The sequence below is a fragment of the Brassica rapa genome, chromosome A09 (genome assembly GCF_000309985.2).
Source record: "Brassica rapa cultivar Chiifu-401-42 chromosome A09, CAAS_Brap_v3.01, whole genome shotgun sequence".
NCBI classification, from domain to species: domain Eukaryota; kingdom Viridiplantae; phylum Streptophyta; class Magnoliopsida; order Brassicales; family Brassicaceae; genus Brassica; species Brassica rapa.
In genome coordinates this window covers 32,043,132-32,059,590 of record NC_024803.2, presented here as the reverse complement: position 1 = coordinate 32,059,590, position 16,459 = coordinate 32,043,132, and the positions used below count along the sequence as shown (strand labels likewise).

The 16,459-nt window shown below is 37.9% G+C and overlaps 1 protein-coding gene across 1 annotated transcript; it reads right to left on the bottom strand.

The window, feature by feature from the left end:
• Window positions 1-90: 90 nt before the first annotated feature.
• LOC103840901 (phytosulfokines 3) lies at window positions 91-16,036 on the bottom strand. Its single transcript, XM_009117414.3, has 4 exons — window positions 7,316-16,036; window positions 6,669-6,734; window positions 850-912; window positions 91-282 (listed from the first exon to the last, which is right to left on the bottom strand). The coding sequence occupies exons 1-3, from the start codon at window positions 7,430-7,432 to the stop codon at window positions 856-858; spliced, it is 240 nt and encodes a 79-aa protein (XP_009115662.1). The 5' UTR covers window positions 7,433-16,036; the 3' UTR covers window positions 91-282; window positions 850-855.
• Window positions 16,037-16,459: the final 423 nt, after the last annotated feature.

Genomic DNA, 16,459 nt, shown 5'->3' with positions numbered 1-16,459 from the left:
TATTAGTATATTTTACTTTTTTTATAGCCTCGCGAAATATGTCTAAATTAACACTCTTTATGCATACCAGCCTTACAAAATAAATACGGAAAGCTATTTTAAAACCCATGATTATGCAAACGAATGTGAATAATAATCTCTCTTAGTAATATAACAGAAATAGTAATATAACAGAAATGAAAATAGCAACAACGAAATTCAAAAATGGAAAAAGGACAGAGAACCGAAAGTATAGGGATAGAGTTTAATAATGTTACTAGTTAACTATATGGCTTAATACATATAGACAGTGCCGTGCGAAGGTTTAATGGAGCTTGGGGCGACTATAAAAATGGGGCCTCTTATAAAAAAATTTTTCTGTCAAAAGTATAATATATATTTGAAAACATAAAAAAAAAAACTAAAACAATAACTTGAAAATACTAAGACATAATTTTTCTTCCTTCTTTTTCCATAAATTGTTTTACCAAAGTTTCATAATCTAGATTCCTAAGTAAATCTCTTTCTATAGATATGATTGCTAAGCCATTTAGCCTTTCTTGTGACATGGTTGATCGTAGATAAGACTTTATTAACTTTAGCTTGGAAAAGCTTCTTTCAGCAGTGGCGACTGAAACCGGAATCGTCAATAATATTTGGTAAGCAATCCATGAGTTTGGATAACACACTTCTCTTCCTTTTAAGAAGTTCAAAACTTCAAGAGGTCTCTTGCAATCTTGTGGGTAAACAATTAAATAAAACCAATATGTTACTAAATATTTTTAGAAATCTGGGGGCCCTAAAAAATTATTTATTTTGGGGGTCAGGGGCAAAAGCCCTTTTGATAACACTTGAGGCACGGCACTGCATATAGATCTAGTGCTTGTGATTCTGGGTGTAAATGTAATCGGTGTGAGCAACAAGAGTTCGTCTTGGAAAAACAAAAATATCTTAAAGAGCCTTTGACTTTTTCTCTCGACCGTACAAAGCGATTCAAAACGCGATCTTCTTCCTTTGCCCTTCTCCGGCGCCGTTCTCGGCGTCGGAACCCTCCAGCCCTCATGGCTAAAAATAAAAACTCAAAAAAGCCTCCTACCAAGCCATATCCCACTGGATCTGGCTCTTCTCACTCTGTTCTTAAACAACCCACGCCTGAGATTCCCTTGGCCGTGTACAGTGAAATCCGAACAAAGCAAGCAGATCTAAGCCTCTCCTCTGCTCCTCCTGGTCCGATTTCCCCATCTGAGCCTTCGATGCCTGCCTCGGTAGCCATTGCAGCCTCAACACCGAAACTCAATGAAACCCTAACCTCAGCTACAGTCGCAAGTGCTCCACAAGCCTCCGTACCTGAGCAAACAAACAACCCTTCTCCATCGATCCAAATGGGCCTCATCGAGAAGGTTCAGCCACCTACAGCGACTCTCAACGGTCCGTCTGGAAAGTCACTCCCCGCAACAAGCTCCTCAACAGACCTTGACCCGGCGAGTAAATGGAGACGTTTCGTTAGCAAGACCTCCTCTAAAATGGAGCCTGAGCAGACACCTTTCACCCTTGAATCAGGAGAAGCATGCGTCAAAATTCCCAACTCAGTCATTGAACGGAATAAGAAAGCTTGGGACTCCTTCATTCTCGGACAATTCTACGAGGAACCTCCTGCTAAAGGAGCCGTCCACGCAATTGTAAACGGAATTTGGAGCAGACAAAAGCGCGACATCTCTGTTTCGAAAATGGATGGACACGCTTTTCTATTTAGAGTCCCCTGTCCAAATGCTAGAAGGAAAATTCTCAGTCAATGCCTTTGGCAAGTAGAAGGACAAACGATGTTTGTGGCGAAGTGGGCTCCAGGTCCTCTCCAAGAGAAACCCGAGCTATCAATGGTCCCGGTTTGGCTGGATTTCACTGGAGTACCACTGCAATTCTTCAACCGAGACGCCTTGAAGGAAATAGCTGGACTGGTCGGACATCCTATTTGTCTCCACTCCGCAACTGAAAACCTCACTAACCTTGAGGTCGCCCGAGTGTATACTGTTATAGATCCCCGAAAGCCACTGCCGGAAGGGGTCAATGCTCAGTTCGAATCAGGTGAGATTCATAGGATCACAGTTTCCTCGCCTTGGCTCCCATCCTTATGTTCCTTCTGTAAAAAGGTGGGCCACACTATATCCCGCTGCAAATCTGCTCCCACTACTTGTACAATTTGCAACTCTGTCAAGCACGACACTGCTCTTTGTCCTCGCAACAGACCAAAGCAGCGCGAAGGAAAGGCACCGGTAAAAAGCCTGCTCTCAATCTCTTCCCAGCGCCAATCTCAGAAACAAATCTACAGGCGCAAGGAGGTTGAAGCACCTGCAATATCACCGCATCTTGCGGTCCCTATTGACTCTCCCCAGGATGCAGTAGTGGAAAATCCCTCGCTCTTAATTTCAGAAAATCGATTACCTGCTTCACAGACTATTAAGGAAGGGCAACCTCAACTCAAACCAACCTTCGCTGAGATCTCGGCCACCCCAGCATGGAAAAGTGATCTCAACAGTCAAATCTCGCTGCCTATTCGTTCACCAATGCCGATAATCTCTACCTCCAAAGCAGTCACGGATACTCCATCCAGTTCAACTGTTGCCTTTGACTATGATGTTTCTAAAGGAGGTCTCATCGTTGATCTAAGTCCTCACTTTGTCCCTTCATCGGCGGCTCCTTCTGAGGACGAGTCTTATTCGAGTCAGCAGGGTTTTTCAACTCCAGAATCTTTATCTGAAGGGGAAGATAACCCGGATGATGAAAATGATCAGTTCATCCAGGTTATGACCAAACGCATGCGCCGTCAGTTGCTTGCGAGAGCTCGGGGTAGAGGCCCCTTATCCCTCTAATTTTCATCTTTTTATGGATATTTTTTGTTGGAACATAAGAGGTTTCAATGATCCTGTAAAGCGGAGAGGTTTTCGGAAATGGTATAAAGAAAATAAGCCGGTTTTTGGTGGTCTCGTTGAGACGCACGTCTGTCCTGAAAGAGCTGCTTCTTTGGTTGCTCGGTCTTTTCCGGGATGGTCTTCTGTAAATAACTATGAATTCTCGGATTTAGGAAAAATTTGGGTCGTGTGGCACCCCTCCGTTCAAGTCACACTAATCTCCAAGTCTCTTCAGGTCATCACCTGTGCGGTCAAACTTCCATTTCAGCCTTCTGAGATGGTTATCTCAATTGTCTATGGTTCGAACTTCAGGGAAGATAGAAGGAGCCTCTGGTCTGAGCTGATTAGTACATCGTCGACGGTCTCCTCTCATCCTTGGACATGCCTGGGTGATTTCAATGAAATCTTATGGCCAGACGAACACTCAGCTGGTAATGATTATCTCTCTACCTCAGGTATGCGAGAGTTCAATGACTGTGTCAACGCATGCCTTCTCTCTGATCTGCCGTACTTTGGGAACACTCATACTTGGTCTAATAGCCAAGGAAGCACTCTGGTAGCCAAAAAGCTTGATCGTATTCTTGTAAATGATAGATGGCTCCTCCAATTTCAGGATTCAGTGGGGGTGTTTGGAGATCCTGGTATCTCAGATCATAGTCCATGCTGCATCTACATGGACTCATTTTCTCCAAAGCAGAAGAAACCTTTCAAGTTCTTCTCAATGCTCAACAGCCACCCAGAGTTTGCAGAGGTCTTACATCAGTGTTGGAACTCTCTCCCGTTTTCTGGCTCTAGAATGTTCCTGGTGTCCAAGAAACTAAAGGAAATTAAGAGTATCATCAGGGCTTTTAGTAAGGAGAACTTCTCTGAAATTGAAAAGCGTGTGGCTGAGTCCTTTTCAGAACTCCAATCTTGCCAACACGCCCTCCTTGCTTCTCCATCTCCATCTCTAGCAGCCCTGGAAAGAACAGCTCACAGAAAATGGATAATGCTAGCAAAGGCTGAAGAGTCTTTCCTTAGACAGAGAGCCCGTATTCAGTGGCTAGCTGAGGGAGACTGTAACTCGGCATTCTTCTACCGTGCTATTAAATCTCGCTCTGCTCAAAACTTTATTCACATGTTACTGGATTCAAGCGATAGGGTTATTGATGATCTTCAGGGTATCAAAGATCACATCTTGGGTTTCTATCAAAACCTTCTAGGAGGACAAATCCAACCCACTTCCTCGTCTCCAGACTTGATAGGAGACCTGGTCCCGTACAGATGTTCGTCGGAAGCATCGGCTACTCTATTGGCTCGGGTCACACCAGCTGATATTAAAGATGCCTTCTTCTCTCTGCCTAAAAACAAGTCACCTGGCCCTGACGGCTACCCTGCTGAGTTCTTTACTGCAAATTGGAACGCTGTGGGTGCTGACATGGTGGCTGCTGTGCAAGAGTTCTTTGAATCTGGAAAAATTCTAAGGCAGTGGAACTCTACAGCTGTAACCTTGATTCGTAAAAAGCCGAATGCTTCAAAAATAACAGAATTCAGGCCCATTTCTTGCTGCAACACTGTGTACAAGGTTATTTCTAAACTGTTAGCAAATCGCCTCAAGCAGATTCTGCCTTCTATCATCTCAAACTCGCAGTCGGCTTTCATCCCCGGAAGATCTCTTGCTGAAAATGTCCTGCTAGCCACCGAGTTAGTTGCCGGCTACAATTGGAAAACAATATCAAAAAGGGCAATGCTTAAGGTTGATCTTCAAAAGGCATTCGATACAGTAAACTGGGAATTTGTGCTTAACACTTTACAGGCCCTCAACTTTCCGAGGAGCTTTACAAACCTTATCAAGCAGTGCTTAACCACTACCAGTTTCTCAATAGCCATTAATGGGGAGCTATGTGGCTACTTCAAAGGAACACGAGGCTTGAGGCAAGGAGACCCTCTCTCTCCTTACCTCTTTGTTCTAGTAATGGAGGTCTTCTGCTGTATGCTGAATGGAAGTTACTCGGCAGGTCTTATCGGTTACCATCCCAAGGCAGAGCACCCACAGGTAACTCACTTAGCCTTTGCCGATGATATCATGGTCTTCTTTGATGGCACAAAGGATTCCCTCGAAAACATTGCCAAAACTCTTCAGGAATTCACCAGGTGGTCTGGCCTTTCTATGAATCGCTCCAAAACTGATCTCTTCACGGGTGGCTTGAACCTGGATGAAACTAATGACTTAGCTAGCCTCGGTTTCAATCTTGGTTCATTCCCTATCCGCTATTTGGGCCTTCCCTTGATGCATAGAAAGCTCAGAATAGTTGATTACAGGCCTCTCTTAGACAGACTCCGCTCCTACTTCACCTCATGGACTTCTAGAGCTTTGTCTTATGCAGGCCGCCTGCAGATGCTGAAATCAGTCATTTACGGTCTCCTGAACTTTTGGTTTACAGCATTCATATTGCCTAAGGGATGCATCGCGCAGATCCAGTCTCTCTGCTCTCGCTTCCTCTGGTCAGGAGATGTAACGAAGAGATGTGTTCCTAAAGTATCTTGGGAAGTCACATGCTTGCCTAAGAAAGAAGGAGGACTTGGGTTAAGGAACCTCACTGTTTGGAACCGAACTCTGTGTCTTCGCCTAATCTGGGCTTTATTCTGCAGCTCTGAATCTTTATGGGCATCTTGGACTAAAGAGAACAGAATCCAGGATAAAGTTTTTTGGGAAATTGAGCCCGCTGATCACTTCTCTTGGACCTGGAAAACAATCCTGGCACTTCGACATGAAGCCTCTTCGTTACTAAAGTGCAGACTGGGTAATGGTAAGCAAGCAAGCTTTTGGCACGACTCTTGGACCCCTTTTGGGCCTCTGGTTAAATACATTGGCCAGCAAGGTCCACGAGAGTTAGGGATCCCCTCAGACGCTTCTATTGCATCGGTTCTAACTCATGAGGGCTGGAATATGCGACATGCTCGCTCTGATAGAGCAATGGTCCTGCAAATCCACCTCTCCTCGGTTAGGATCCCTCAGCTATCTGATCCCGACGATGAATATTATTGGTGTGTAAATGATGTGGAACTGGATAAATTCTCCACGAAGCACACTTGGGAGTTTCTCCGGCCTCGAGGACCTGTTCAGGACTGGACTGCTACTGTCTGGTTCAAGGGATCGGTGCCGCGTCACGCCTTTCACTTCTGGGTTACTCAACTTGACAGGCTGCCTACCAGAACCCGCTTAGCTTCTTGGGGACTACCAATAGACCAATCTTGCTGTCTGTGTGGTAATGCGCTGGAAAACAGAGATCATCTATTCCTAAGATGTGAGGTCAGTCAATATCTCTGGTCTATGATAACTAGGAGACTAGGATACAGGACTTTCACTTTCCACACATGGACAGCCTTCATAGCTTGGCTGGGGTCTAACCACTCCTCCCATTCAACCACCTTGCGTCGCATTGCGGCCCAAGCAACAATTTACATCCTCTGGTATGAGCGCAATAACCGGCTCCACAACAGCATTTCATCATCACCAGCGGTCCTGTTCAAACTGCTTGACAGACTCATCAAAGACACCATTCTCGCTCGTCGAAACATGAAGTCTTTTAACGGGCTTCTAAGGCGCTGGCTTGCCTTCTCCTAAGAACTCTGTGTCCTTCCCATGTCGTTTATGTTTATTTCAGATCAGGTCTTCATCATGTTTTTCTCTTTTTTGCCATGATGCTCTCCTGTAAGCTTTAACCCTTTGTAACGCACAATCTGCTCATTCTTGCAATGAAATTCAAATTCTTAGCAAAAAAAAAAAACAAGAGTTCGTCTAATCAAACACTCTTCTTCTCCAATTCCTTTGCAGTTTTCTTCTGCAGCTTTAACTCCTTCAGTTTCCTACACATAAATAGCATAATTTGCACGTCAGTGATAACTTTAAACTTCTTTAGATTTTTTTGTCAAACAGTATAGAATCAGTTACGCGAAACAAATTGGGAGAATGTTATATGGACCATGCATGCAAACTTTCTTGGGTTTCCTTCTTGTACGTATTTAGAATCTTAGAAGTAACTCGTAAGCTTATATAGACTAATCTAACTATATGCAGTTTATATATATATGAATTCTATAATCGATCTTGCACTCTTTTTCTTGCTATTTGCTAATTAATTCGTATAATACATGCAAGTTAATTTCATCGTTACAGGTGCTTTAACCCTTAAACGCTTGAATCTGCTCTCAATTTGGACTCCACATACATATGTAGCTTCCAAATACTAGTTTCAACTTATCAAAGTAATAATAATAGAAAAAAACTGTTTTCTAAAGTAATTCAGACTTTTGAGTTTTGACCCATAATATTTCGGAATATTAACCTATAATACATGTTTACAACGGAGCCTTCAATTTTGCAAATATGTTTTGAGTTCCAATATTATGAGACAAAAAAAAAACAAAGAAGGTAGTAGTTAACGAACCTTGACGGAGTCTTCTCTGGAAGAGGAGGTGGTTGTCATCGGAGTCAGCCGGGCTGCGTATGTTAGCGTTGAGCAGAGAAGGAGGGCCATGATAAAAATGGTTGTGAACTTAGCCATATTGATTTGCAGAGATGCGAAGAAAAGGAAAAACGAGATATTAAATATTGTTAGATGTGAGGATGAAGAGATGATGAATCATTAGTTATTATTTATAGAGAACACGATTGAGTTGACAAACAGCGAGATGCCGCCAAATGTGAACCATAGAAACTTCTAAAAGGTAAAGTTATCTACTTTATGACGTCGTAAAACAATTTCGTATAAATCGCTAATATTGACTGAATTTAGTTTTATGTTTGTTAGTGTTAATTAAACAAGAAGATGCTCTTTCTTTTTATCATATCCATGCCGTATCAGATCATTTTATGGCCCTACTAAATAATTTGATGTTGTGGTGTGTGAATGATTGCTCAAAAAAAATTGTAAAGCATCATGTGAGCAGGCAAAAAAGGTGACCGGTGGATGAGATCAAAGACTACATTTTTTTTAAAGACTATACATTTTTATTTAATCTGAAATTTATTATTCCAAATTGATACACATAAAGCAAATAATGGATTAATAAAACGTATAAAAATGTTTTTTTACTTTTTTTATTAACTTTTGCTTACATAAATGTTTCAACACAAGCAAAGACTTTTCCAATATTTAAATTGTAGTTTTCCTCTTTTTTTTTTTTGTCTCTCTTTCCTTTTGAAATCTAAAAAATAATTGCATTTTGCTCCGCGACCGTATGGTTTTCTTCTTCTTCTTCTTCTCCTCTTTTTATCTTTTACTTTGTTCATCAATTATGTTCCTGGTGGGTCAACCGACAACGGCTCTTCTCGAGAGGAAATGCATTTAAGTTTGGTTTCAGGTATGTGACGGAGTCTTGGCGCGGTGTGTGTAGAAAGTGTCGTCGGCGGGGTCAGTTTTTCAGGGTTTTGCAGGCGGTTCCTTAAACTGCTTGGAGAGGTGGTGGCTTGTGAAGGTGGGGGAAGGTTGTCTCTTGTTGCATTCCAATGAGCATTCTTTCTCATATGCTTCTCTCGGCTGGCAGCTTTGCGCGGCACTTATGGGGTTGTTGGTTCTGCTTTGGCGTCTTGGTGAGACACGACTGTTTCGGAAACTGTCTTGATTTCTTATGAATTTTCTTTTGTTCGGAAGCGTTCTCTATTTTAGGAATCGACGTGTGTTGATTTTTCTGGTGGTGGTTCATTTTATCTTTGATCTAGCTCAATCAACTTTCCTCTTCCGGCTCTCAATACGGTTCCATCTTTGGATCTTTGTCGACTATGTCCCTGATGTTTAGCTTTTGCAGTTTACTGTGTTGGGTAGATCTGGTGTCACCAGTTCTTACCTTCAGACAGCTTAAATTATATTTCTTTAGTTCTTAAATGAGGTGATTCGCGGAAGTCATGGAGAGTTCAGCTAGTCAGTTGGATTTTCTGCTCCTTGGTAACTCCTTTCGGCAGGGTGATTTGTTAGAATTGAGTTAATTATGGGCTTCCAACTTAAAACCAATTGACAATTAGTGGATTGGCCCAAGTCTCTTATATATTACTCAAGTTCCTTTCATATTTCCAATGTGGGATCTTCTCTCCAATACCCTCCCTCGAGATAATGGTGCGTATAACCATTAATCTCGCAGAATCCATCATACTTCCTCTGAAATCATGCTTTATGTTTTAGCGATCTCGGTGAAACTGAGCCTTCTATGGGCCATCAACTAATGGGATGATCGGGCCACTGTCCGGGCCGTATTAATGGATCAGGGTATTGGGCCCGCTCTGATACCATGTTAGAATTGAGTTAATTATGGGCTTCCAACTTAAAACCAATTGGCAATTAGTGGATTGGCCCAAGTCTCTTATATATTACTCAAGTCCCTTTTATATTTTCGATGTGGGATCTTCTCTCCAATACCATGACAAATTCTAGTTTGGGATCAAAGAAAGTTATGTTTTATTGATCAGAAAGCTTGGTTTATATACCAAGTTAAGTAAAACAACAATTCGAGTTTATTATGGGCTTCCAACTCAAAACCAATTGGTAATTAGTGGATTGGCCCTAGCCTTTTATATATTACTTAATGTCCCATTTATTTTCCAATGTGGGATACATATCCCTTAATACCCCTCCTCCAGATGATGGCTCATATCGGCCAGAAATCTCGGAAACTTTTTAAGACAGTTATACTCGGTCGAGCGAGTCAATTACGACCTATATACTTGGTCGGGTAGGGTTAATATTAATTAGAGGTTTAACTTATTAGGATCTGGGCTCTGATACCATGTTAGATTCGGGTTTAGTATGGGCTTCCAACTCAAAACCAGTTGGCAATTAGTGGATTGGCCCTAACCCTTTATATATTACTTAATGTCCCTTTGATTTTCCAATGTGGGATACATATTCCTTAATAATTTATCCCAATACTGGGGGCAGTCAATTGGTTGCTTGGTGGAGTAACCATGCTAATAATTTTTGTAGGTCTAAAAATTTCTCCGGGTTTAGTTGCAGCTGCTTTCTCACACCCGTTTTTCTGCATTCCGGTTATTGGCTTAGGATTCCTTTACGATTTCTTGTCCCTTACCGGTCCTTAACGTTGGATTCAAGTAGGAACGATCGGGTTTTAGAGTTCACTCTGGTAAGTGGTTTTGACCATCCTTTCCTCTTTTACGTCTTACGCTTTAGTGACGGCTATAAGTGCAAACTTAGATGAACTCCTCGATATCTAGATAGTCTGGACGAAACGGGAAGGCCCCGACATCCAAGAAAATTAGGTGAATTTCTTGTTTTCACGATCATCGTCAAAGGTGGAGAACGGTTACTGATACATAAGGACATTAAATTCGTTTTAGTAGAACACGCCAGGAAAATGGGTTGAGCGAACTTAGAGTGAAAATAGTTGAATTGTGTAATTTTGTGTGAATCAATTTGTATTCGGATCCTTGTGTTTGTTTTCAGATTTATTTTAATATATTTGATTTTTTTCTAAAAGAAAGAATATATTATCCGATGTTTTACCAAAGAAGAAAAATGTTATATCCGATGTTTCAACGCAGGCAAAGTTTTTATCCGTTTTGTGCGCAAAGTTTTTAATGCAATTTTTGTATAGCAACAGCCGACCTAAGATGTATCGTATATACTTTGAGAATTTTGATCAGAGTCAAATCACATATCCAAGTAATATAATGTAAAGCTATTGGAGAAAAGATCTCACATCGGAAATATGAAAGAAACTTGAGTAATATATAAGGGACTTGAGCCAATCCACTAATTGTTGGAGAGAAAATCCCATATTGGAAATATGAAAGAGACTTGAGTAATATATAAAGGAATTGGGCTTCCAACTTAAAAACTAATTGGCAATTAGTGAATTAACCCAAGTTCCTTATATATTACTCAAGTCTCTTTTATATTTCCAACGTGGTATCTTCTCCGATAAAAGTATCATAAAACAAAATAATTCTCGACGGTTGCTTAAAGTTGTGTGTTTATATGAATAAAAGATTCACCTACTGATTCTCACGTGCAGTTGAATGGAAAGAAGACTTGGGAAAATTTGCTAAAATAAAATAAAATGGTGTAAGAATATTGGAACAAGACTTTCACATTCATAGAGTAGTTTCGGAAGTTTTCTAGAATGGCGTAGAAGTCATAACCTCATCTCTTGTCATTGGTTGAATCGCTGTTGTGTTTGTTTTTATTATTTTTTTTTTGCTAAATTGTAAATATCATTAACTAAATAATGAAAGTTTGATTACAATAGAAATTAAAATCTAAGATTGCTCAAAGAGCTGATCTGATCCTAGAGACCGCAAAAAAAAAAAAAAAACCTATAGCATCCATAAAGATCTAAAGATATTGCAACAATACACTTAGAATTAAAGTTTAACAACAAATATCAACTAATTTCCTAACTCAACCGCTTCCTAAACTCTTTGCTGAACGAAACCTGCAGAGAGAGGAGTTTGGCTAAACGGGGACGGCAAGGTCTCTCAAGTTGCGACGACGGAGATCCTGGCTTACACTCCGGTGCTAGCTGAGGAGGAACTTCGTTGAAACCAAACCCAATGCCACTCGGAAAGTAGCTGTCTAACTTGCCAAGATGTCTTCACTTGAAATAGAGCACATGAAACGATGGTCAAGCGTAATCGGTATAATGCACCCCAATCCGACTACGCGACCCAAGAGATAAACTAACACATCACAGCTATCGGAAAGACAAACCGGAGCTTGAAAAAGGAGATGAAGAACAGGAGAAGTCCGAAGACCCTCAAAACAGGCTAGTCCCACCAATGGCAAGTCTCAGTCGTGGGATATCAAGAGGTAGAGGCATCGGGACTGTCCTCAGAGAACCCTAAACATCCAACCACCCTAAACTCAACAGAGAGAGACCTGAACCAAGTTGACAGGAGAGAGCCATGGTAATGATACCTGAAACTAGATTCAGAGACCCTCAACGGAGACCACAACTCCGCCGCTCTCTGAGGACGAATCCCCTGAGGAGAGGCTCTACACCTTTTGAAGCTTCATAGCCCTAGAACTCGTCGGGAGGCTGGTCGGAGAAAGGAGGAGAGGTAGCTACTTTCTCAACCTAAAACTCGATGACTAGCGATTCAGATCTGACCCAGATCCAACGCCTACGCACTAAAGAGTCAGAAGATCAAGGCCACCGGTGGTTTCAAACGCTCGCGACCTCGCCGCGCTCCAGGAAAGAGAAGCACACACTTCTACTTTCGTTTAAGTCTGAAAAAACAGAGATCTAGAGACACGGGAACAAGAAGGAAGCGACGCCGTAAGATAGGATCGGTGGGTGTGGCTAGAACAAGAAGAAACCGGTGGGGCAGGAGACCAACGGTGAAAACTGTGTCGTCGGCCTCCTTGCAAACGAACGGCAGAGATAGAGGAACTAGGGTTTGACGGCAGAGTGGGGAGAGACACCAGAGAGAAAAACGTTCTCTCTCTCTCTTTTTATTACCTAAAGTAGATGTAACTAATATGAAAATATTGTATCCAGATTATACAATTTATTTATCGTGATAAACAAACAGTTTAATATATATATTGAAAATAAATAATTTATTTTAGTTGTTCTTCTTTTTATCAACATTCTTTTTACATGATCATCATTTAGCATATTCTAATTTACATGATATCATACTATCAGGTTAGAATAGTATATCATATGATCATCATTTAGCATATTCACCCCCAAAACTTATTTACATAAGTGATATACTTAATCTCTGCTCTATATCAAGAATTTTAATTTTCGTGTATTTATCATAGTAAATATATAAATAATAATGTGATGTCTTACTAACCAAAAAATATATAAAGTTTGATAAAATATTGTCATGATTTAATGAAGAACTAGATTTAACCCGCAAGTCCGTGCAAAATTTTTTTATTTTATAAATGTATTTGATATTATTACAAATTTTTTAAATATATAATTTTTATTTTAGTATTATATATTGTGTAACTTTATAATATTATTGTTTATAATTTTTTATTAGGTATTATTAATATATAGTGATATGTTTAATACATTTTACTTTGTTATTATTTTTTATTACTTAGTAATATATTTTTGAGTTAGGTACAATAAAATAACAATATAAAATAATCAAATAGATAACCTCTTTCAAAATATGTTTTTTCCTTTAATTTATACATTTTGCTATAATAATTTTTTTAAATTTATTTATTTATATTATAGAAAAGAAATATGCTTAACACAGTTTATATTTACATGTTGTGTTGAAAAAATATGCTTTACAATATATTATTTTAGTATTTTACAGAATATATAAATAAAAAAATTGTTTTGCTTAAATAATATTGTCCTATTCTTTTAGTAAATTTTATACATAGTAGCATCTATCATATTATTTTAGTAAATTTTATTGATATATAATATTTTTTTGGATGTTATGAAATGAAGTTTTCTTTTTATTTTTAATTAGGATTTCGAAATATTAGATTGCTTTAAATTTTATAACATATACAGTTTTTTGGGTTATTTGCAAAAATGACCTAACACGCAAAGTCAAACCTAAAACTAACCCATGTTTTTTTGGATTTTTTTTTTGCCCTATTCACCCACAAGTTCATATTATTCACGAAAATGCTATTAATTTTTTTTCTTTCAAAAATGGTCTTTTTACTCTCTCAACCTCATCATCTTCAAGCATTTACAAGATTACCATTACCATCAGTACATTAACCACCATGAACAATCAATTTGAAGCTTTGAATGCACCTCAAATCGATTTACATGGAAGTCGTTCAGGTATAACAACATATTGATCTTTTAAATTTCTCATGGACGACTTATGTGTAAGTCGTCGAGGAAAAGTGAAATTTCTAACACAATCCGGTCAAATGCAAAACTAACCCGTTTACCCTAGACGACTTACATGGAAGTCGTCTCGAATTTTTTTTTAACAAACAAAGATGGACGACTTCCATGTAAATCGTCTAAGTTAAAAATCAATTGCAAAACTAACCTAAATAGACGACTTCCTAGAATTCTACCAGACGACCTCCGTGGATGTCGTATGCGTCAATGTTTAATAAACTTTCATTTTCTCTAAGACTATAAAGACTTTTTAATTTTTTTCTTGCTAATTAATGTATATTACTCGATATTTGAGTTCCTGAATGAAATTCATAACTTAATTGGTTTTAGTTATGAGTTTACCAACATTCATGTCGTATGCGTCATGGAAGTCTTTTATGTTAGTTTTTTAAAATTTGTTAAGTAACTTTAAGATATATTTATTTAATTTTTAAAAGTGTTAAGTAACTTCATGAATATCAAGTAACATGGTTTAATGTGTCTTCTTAGATCATAAGATACACTTTTTAACTTTCATGAAATTTGAAATTTCAATTTTCACTTAAAATTTTGAGTTTTCCGCTTAAATTTGCCGCTTATATAATTTCTCGCTTTAAATTTAAGTCTTTCGAGACGACTTCCCAGAAGACTTCTAATGAAAGTGTTCTATCTTTGAACTTATGTAATGTTTTATCTTTTGTGAATTTAACTAAGTTTTCTGAGGAATTCTTCTCCCTTATTTGTAATAAATTTGATTAATTTTTTGTGTTGTTGTGTTTTGCTATTGAAGTTGTATCAGTAACATCAATTATATCAAGTAATTTTGGCAAGATAATATTGTCGAAAATGAACACATTTATCAAAAAAATTTCATTAATATCTCTTCAAATTTACAAAATAAATCACACTAAAAGAATACACATGCAAATCACAAAACAGATCACAAACAAAACTATTATAGATCGTTCATTTAGAAAGACAAGTTTGGACTCCACTTCATATGGAAGAAGACTTCCAAGAAGTCATTTGGAAGACTTTCTGGAAGTCGTCTAGCACATTATATTTTAGAAAATGTCTGAGAAGGCTTCCCAGAAGTGTTTCAGATCTGAAAAATCTGCATATCCAAATCAAGATCTGAAAAATCTGATTATCAAAAAACGTTAAAATGGCTTAAAAACAGATAAAATGAGTAGAAGATTATATAGATATACTTTTATAGAACACACAACGTTCATATCCAAGTGGAAGATGAAAACCATCTGATTAAAAATATGCAACAAAAAAATAGATTAGTAAGAAAGACATGAGACAAAAATGAAAAATACATATAAAATTTGGTGTTATCAAATCAAAGAGATTAGAGTGGTTTTGGAGAGTTTTAGTTTGGGAAAAATATAAGAACTTTATGCAAAAGGAGGTTACCAAATGAAGAAAAACCAGACATAAAAAATTACCAAAACGCTCAGATCTGTTATGAAAAAGAGACATGAGAGAAGACTCTGTCAGAAGACTTCCTGGAAGACTTCTTCGAAGTCTTCTAGCACATTATATATTAGAAGACTTCCGAGAAGACTTCCTAAAAGTCTTCCAGATCTGAAAAACCTTCATATCCAAAAACGTTCAAATGGCTTAAAAGAGAGAAAATGAGTGGAAAATTTGATAGAATTACCTGTATAGAACACACAAAAAAATACATATCTAAAATTAAGAGATATACCTTTAAATAAGTGGAAAATGAGAACCATGTGATGAAAAACTTGAAAAAACAAGATAAATTAGTGAGAAAGACATGAGACAAAACAATAAATTGATATAAAGTTTAGTGTTTAGATGTTCAAAGAAATTAGAGAGAGGTTGGAAAGTCTTAGAATGAGGAACATTACATTTTTGTTGCAGCCATTTGAGAGTAGTAGAGAGAATATGTAAATTTTGCTTTATATATGAAAAAAAAATCTAATTAGGTTAAATATTTTCGATTCAGAAGACTTTTAAGTAAGTCTTCGAATAGAAGACTTCCTAGACGACTTACTTATAAGTCGTCCGAAAAACTTCAATATTTTTACCCGGAAACAAAAATAGTTTTAGCGGGAGTTCGAAGACTTTCAAAGAAGTCTTCTAACCGATAATACTAATCGCCAGACGACTTACCTGTTAGTCGTCTAGACCCTAATCATAACCCCTTAAACTAAATTAACTAACTAAACACTTCATACAATCAAATTAAACTTAAAAAATGTTTACTATATACAAAAAATAAACACATATATGTAAAAAATTAATTTTTCAAAAAAACATTTCTTTCCAAAATCTAACCCTAAGAATACATACAATATTACAACATATGTTGTGAGACCATAAACCAAAGAATATCATGAGTCACTACTTTCACTCATCTATGTTGAACACAATTCAAATTTATTATATCTTAATTTATATCAGTTAAAATTTTTTATAATTACATGATTTTATTTTTTCACTTGTCAAAATATTTTTTTAAAAATTTAAAAATTATTTTTAAAACCAACTACACAAGAAGACTTTCCTGGAAGTCGTTTAGACGACTTACAATGTCTCAGAAGACTCAGCCGACTTTCCGGGGATATATTCGTAAAAATGAATTATGTTTTTTTTATTTGATCACAAGGGACTGCGTGTAATTTCACAAGGTTTTTAGGTTAGTTTTGCATTTAAAATCATGTTTTGAGTCATATTTGACAAATTCTCCCTGGTTTTTTCGTGGTGCATTTCAAAAAAAT